This window comes from Etheostoma cragini, chromosome 5 (assembly GCF_013103735.1).
Source record: "Etheostoma cragini isolate CJK2018 chromosome 5, CSU_Ecrag_1.0, whole genome shotgun sequence".
In the NCBI taxonomy this organism is placed as follows: domain Eukaryota; kingdom Metazoa; phylum Chordata; class Actinopteri; order Perciformes; family Percidae; genus Etheostoma; species Etheostoma cragini.
This window is the reverse complement of record NC_048411.1, coordinates 17,233,479-17,239,868: the sequence shown is the minus strand read 5'-3', so window position 1 is coordinate 17,239,868 and position 6,390 is coordinate 17,233,479. Positions and strand designations below refer to the sequence as shown.

At 40.7% G+C, this 6,390-nt stretch overlaps 1 protein-coding gene across 9 annotated transcripts in view; it reads right to left on the bottom strand.

The window, feature by feature from the left end:
* Positions 1-345: 345 nt before the first annotated feature.
* gapvd1 (GTPase activating protein and VPS9 domains 1) overlaps positions 346-6,390 on the bottom strand; it is a 43,107-nt gene continuing 37,062 nt past the window's right edge. For all 9 annotated transcript variants that reach the window (XM_034871978.1, XM_034871983.1, XM_034871980.1 and 6 more), the window contains 4 exons: positions 5,358-5,571; positions 3,894-3,966; positions 3,563-3,760; positions 346-3,252 (listed from right to left, as the gene is read on the bottom strand). In XM_034871978.1, coding sequence (XP_034727869.1) covers positions 3,112-3,252; positions 3,563-3,760; positions 3,894-3,966; positions 5,358-5,571 — 626 coding nt within the window. In that variant the 3' untranslated portion in view covers positions 346-3,111. The remainder of the gene's footprint in view (positions 3,253-3,562; positions 3,761-3,893; positions 3,967-5,357; positions 5,572-6,390) is intronic.

Sequence of the window (6,390 nt, the reverse complement as noted above, 5' to 3'; positions counted from 1 at the left end):
AGGCAATCGGTGAAGTAAGAAGGGCTTTTAGATGAGGGGATATCTCCAATTACAATCCGCCGTACACTTGTCAGCAGTAATGAAATGTTTGCTGAGAGCTTACTATTTGTGGCTGCTAGATTGAATGATGCTGCTCCACTGCCCCCACTTACAATTATATTTCACGCATAAATCTTCCTACCATCTCTTCTATTGTGTGAACTGTCGGCCATATATACCTACAACTGTCCCAAGAAGCCACGGAATAATCAAACACCATTGTTTACAGTAGGTACGACAATCATCGCCATCCATCCCCCCCTTCAATGAAAATTTGTAACCGAAGAATAAAAAAGATAAAAAATAAAACATCTGCTTCTTTTATTGTTTTTAAAGAATGACATAATGCATTAATCACAGTAAAGACAAACCGGCTCTCCCCGCATGTCACAATTGTGCAACCTTACAATTAAATGTAAAATAAGATGTGGAACTGTTATTTTTATTTTATTTTTCTTCCTCTGCTCAGTTTTTTAACTCAATTGTACAGGGAGCAGAGCAGTAAAGCTTCGACCCAACACTTGACACCAGTGCCCAGTAGTTTGCATATAATCGGAGCTTAAATTACTGTCGCTATCACAGTCATGTGTACTTGTTTGTGAATAATCGGGTGTTTTGATCAGTACTTCATTAGGGTCATGTGTATGGCTGCTGCAACCGGCTATTAGGAAAAATGCCGAAACATAAGTCAGGTCCAAATAATTTCATCAGAGTTGTGCAGTATGCATTCCCAAGTAAAGGGACATCACATGAACCTAATTAGTATAGATGCAACCTGCAACTTGATTTTCCAGTGCATGGTTTTCTCATTAAATTGATTACAGAGACTGCAAGGAAGTATACTGCACATTTGAATCTGGTGTAACTAGATGGATGTACGTGAAGAAAAAAAATGCACGTGGAAGCTTAAAAAAGTAACCTGTCCCTCAAAACATTATTTGAATACTTTTATGTTGAATTACTGGAGAGGGCAGAACTAATGATGTTTCAGAGGTCACCCTGCTGTCAATTCTTACAGGGAAACATCTGTTTTGTGCAAAAATAAATCGAATTCTGATATGCAAGTGTCACGGACAAAAAGAAGCTTTGCCTCCTCTTGCAGGTTCAATTACAGGCCTGCGGCAGATGCTAACGCCACTCTACTGTTGATCATGATAGAGAATGTACAGACCACTCAGTGACTTCATGCAAGAGGAGGCAAGGGGTCAACCAATCACACAGTCATCTCACACGCACGCGTTAAAAACCACACTCACGTACTACACCAACCACTTTAGCATGTACGAAAAAGAAAAGAAGAAAAAAATAATAATCAGTAACAAGTCAATAGTGTTGATTATTTGCTCTTCTATCTTGTTGTGTATTGTGCTGTAAGGTCAGTTACTGTGAAAAGTAAAGAATTATTGGAAACTATAATACACGTGGCACGTCTGTGCACAAAAATGAAGCAGAGGATTTTGAAGGAGAGAGGAGTTTTTAGTCATTTCTGCATAAGACATGCTTGTACTATATGTGGAAAGATACAATGACACTGGGATATCACAGCACACCAAATTGGGGAGAGGAAAAAATATATATAAGTGTGCATAAAGACGAGTCCCTTTGTTGAACTTATAAAGGAGGTAGAGCGCTAATATCCTATAGTTCACTAATGTGCCCTTCTCAGGTACGCAATTAGAAACTAAAAAGGTCTTTGTTCGCTAACAAACGTTGATTTATTGTCATATGGGTGATGTGAGATCAACAAGCATCACAGCAGGTCAATATCCAACTTTTCCTCCCTTCCTCCCTTTACTGTTTTACTACTTCTTACCAGTGCAAAAAAAAGGATCCAGTACTGCTGACAACCAATGCAGGACAGTCATAATCAGGGTCATTGGTTTCAACTCTGAGGTAGGATCTAGAATACCAAAAGGGGATATTTGTTCAAATTCAAGTGCATTTAAAAAGGGACTGAGCCATGACAATCAGGGATGTGGATGTTCCTGCGGCAAGGGCGGGACAAAGGTTTCTCAGTGAGATGTGGTTGGCCCATGGGGGGGGGGGGGGGGGGAATAATGCCTATGCTGGGTTAAAAATAATAGTCAAATATAACTACCTGTACAGAGCGCCCCATGTTAAAAAAGGCACATTTTTTTCTCTCAATATTTCCAGAAATGCCACCACTACTCTGTGCATGAGTTGACCCTGTATCATAACCCCCACCCACTCATCGCTAAGGTGCCTTCCTAACTTGAGCTTTTCTAGCAAGTATATTTACTTTACATATAATCACTTGCCTTAGACATCTTGAATGGGCATGAAATGCACTCTTTTTTTCTTTTTTAAATTAGACAAACAAAAGCATTAAATAGAACTACAGAAATAAATACATTTTTATTTCATATAAATATGTGGGCCCTTATGTCCAAATTGTCACTGACACACTTGTTTGTTGGGAATAAAGATGAAGTAAACAATCCATGAAAAAGCTGCCCTAGTTGTTTTGATACACTTACCTAATGAGTAGTATGGAATTGATCTCATTGTTAATGAGTCACTAAATCTAATCAGTAACTACCACGCACTGTATATCCCCACGTTACAATGCATTTAATGAACATTTATATTGTAATTTAATTGGGGGGGGGGGGGGGATAAAAAGATCAGTGATCACATCAAGGAAGTCTGGTCCCTTTATATAGGATTATCTTTTAGATTGATTTAATGTCATATTGTTGTTTGCGTATATATAAAATTCCTAATACGGACCCCAAATGTGATTAAAGAGGAAAAAAGAAAGAAAAATCCGAATCAGGTTTCAGAGCTAAGATCTTGCCAATTTCTTTGCCCAAGGCTGTTTGGTTGTTTTTCAGCCCGGCTCAAACCTGGATTTGTCCACATACATACATACAGTAATATATATTTTTTTTGTACTCTTTCAACGTCTCTGGCTATTTACAAGCTATACAAATACGGAGCAGGCTGAGGGCCAGGCTTTCTAAGCTGTGCAGAGGGAGCAGTTGGTTGGGAAGGCTCCCAGTCTCCCGGCTCCTTCCCCCGCAGTCTGCCCATACAGGTGGCTGTTCTGCTTCACTTGCGATCGTCGATGGTCTTAATGAATTCCACCGCCGCGGTGAACTGCATCCACCAATAGCACTCCTCCCCACTCAGCCGGCTGGCGTAGAAATTATTGATGTACTGAACGGTGGACAGCAGGCAGGGCGGGTTTGCCTGGAGGGGGAGGAGATGGAGGGACGGGCCCACATTAGCCGCTGAAACGAGCTCGCACTACGCCCGTGCGGATTACAATCAGAAATATGCAAATGTGTGAAAAACCTCCACACAGGTTAGCAGATAACAGTCTTCATGATGCCTTGCAGTCATAATGCAGTCATATAGTGGGATCATTTTCTGATGATTATTCTAGGGGTTCATTCATTTAAAAAGAAAAGAAAAAAAGTCAATAAGCGATCAAAACCTAAGGTCATTTTTTTTTGTCTTTTTTTTTTATAAAGAGCCAACAAAATAAGAACAGACTTACCCTTATGAGGACAAAGACCAGTACAGGGACAAAGTCATCCGCTCCAGGGACGGAGTCCTCATTGGCCAGACTAAGGAGGTTCATGATGGTGGAACACATGCGCAGTATACACTGGACTTTGTCTCGTGGTGTCTTGTACGCATTGATGGTCCTGATCTCGGACTGTGCAGAGGGCCAGGGAGCCTCCTTCAGGTAAACCTGCAACAGGAAGAGTTAAAAAAAAAAAATGTTATAACTCACATCAATGACTTACACTTTTCAAAGTCTCTTCCACCTATATAAATGCAAGTTATGAAATAGAAGGAACAAAATGTCAGCTGGAAGAAGATACCTCTGGGATTTGAAGAGCTTTATGATTGGCCGTCACTACTTTTGTGAGCCGCTGGATATGTTCATGGAAAAGCCTGTGTGAGACAAAACAACTCAACATTAGACAACACAGAGAGACAGCACACCAGTGCAACACATCAACCAAAATTTAAAGCAGTGAAATAAATATATCTTCCGCTCTGGTTCTCTGGTTATCAAGTGGTTTCAACTCTTTGTGAATTAATCTACCTGACCTGGTACAGATGCAGATACAGTAGCTTTTTATTTATCCCTGAAGGTCAATTCTGTTTCTACAGTCAACCCAAACATAGCCTTTTTACACACACACACACACACACACACACACGTTCATACTGCCAGTCATCAGTGACAGAGGGAGCACAATAACAGGACATATAAGTGTGAGATTCAAAGTATTCAGCAAGAACTCTATTTGAAATAAGAACTGAATAAAGACAATAAAGTGCGATAAAAAGAGATAAGATGAAAAAAATAACCAAATTCCATAAAGTGCAGAGTATATTGCACATATACAACAAATTACAATCCACCAATTTTAACCAATATGAGGTTTGTAACAAAACACAGTCTAGGCAGCTACCTCCGCATTGAGCTGAGTTGCAGAGGAGATGAAGGATTTGGAGTAAGGGTTGGTTCTTTCTGGGAGGCAGGAGCCACTCGACAAAATATGATCCTGATTAATAACACGTTTCTCCCAGACAGAGTTTGAGGGCAGTCTAAGGTGCGTTTAGGGCGTGTACGAATCCACTTTTGCTTGTTTAACGGCTGAAAATAGGGTCGGTGTGCCAGGCGCATGGTTCAAAAGGGTTGTACTTAAAGTCTTGATCAATCATAGGTTTTGGGGGTAACATGCAATACACCAATCTCCCATTCCCTTTAAAAGCCAGGCGCATTGCTACCTTGGAGCATTGATATAATGATGGCCGATTTGCTGAGCAGGATGGAGAGATTTTCAGGAGAAGAAACTGATCTGGTTGTGCGTGAAGTGAAAGTCCATGAGCAGATCATATAATACTATTTCACGTTCACATAATATTTTTAATTTTGCATGTTGGTGTGCTGCTGCGCATCCCTGTGTGCGTGCGCTGTGCACGGGCGGGGAGCATTTTACTAATGCACTGATAAAATAACAATGAAATGCTGCGTTATTGACTTAAAAACCAGATTATTGTTAGTCAATGGTGCAATCACTTCCCGCTTCAATATGCACCCTCCCTTGCACCCATGGGCGCACAAGCATTTGCTATTTAAACAACGTGGGTGCTGGACAGGAAACTGCATCGGTCTTAAACTAGCAAAGACACTTCCGTCGGGCTTTGCGCGGAAATGCACCTGACCAAGTATTTTATATTTTGCAATAAGATGATGAGGATATAAAATAACAAATAAACTGGAGATCTGTCTGGTGAGACTGTGTGGTACTGGCGCCGTTCCAGCTACTCACTGGTCTCGGAGAATATCTCCATCCTGGTTGGGGTAGAAGGCCAGTTTGAAGATGCGGTTCATGACGCTGCGCTCGATGGCCATCTGGGCGTCCTGCAGCTGGTCCTCGCTAGCGTACTGCCAAATGGCGTCACGGGCCATGGCGCCGTACAAGTAGCGCAGAAAATCCTCCACGGCGGCAGTCTTGTCATCCGACGCTGTGCACACCTGGAACGCTGGAGGGAGCAGAGGACCAAGAGATGTAATAATGGGAGTGTTTTCAAGGGAGTTAAGTTGAGCTAGGAAGGGATGTTATGTAAAGACATAGAGGCCTTTCAAGTACTTGGAAATACATTTGGAGGTTGCGTATTAAAAAGGGAATAAATCATGACTATGTCTGAATTGTTGTGTACTTTCATATAAGCTGACATTAAATTGTTAAGCTTTGAGAGGTGGACAACACGCATCTCATTATATCTGGGACTTCAATGTTTGAATGTTTAAGTTTAAATTTAAATGTTCATCTTATACGGGCCACCAGCAACTATTTACTTGTTTACAGAGTATTACAGCATTGCAAAGTGTGTACATTATGGATAATAGGATGGCAGGAAAGTACAGACAAAGAATTTGTGCACTTTCAGTTACACTGAATGTAAAATACCTACATAATAGGGATAGAGGGAAACATTGATTCAAGTACATATTGTGGGATTTTAGAATCAGTATTTATTTTATATTTCTATTTTTAACAATGACCGCTGAATGTATACATCATATCCTTTTCTAGCAAAACAGGCCGAAAGAAGAAAATGCAGAAAATCCATCTTATGCACACTTAATTTTAAATGGTTAATTTCCTAGAGCGCTCCGTTTTTTTTTTGCAAAGCCAATCTACCGCTCCGTAAACCAATATCTGATCATGTGCCAGTCAGAGTTGTTCCTTCCACCGCGCAGCTTAGTTTCTAGATGTAGACAATCACAGAGGACAGATAGCAATACATCGGTCTCAAGGTGTACCAGTTTACTAGTAAATGCAACATTTTGTAACTGTA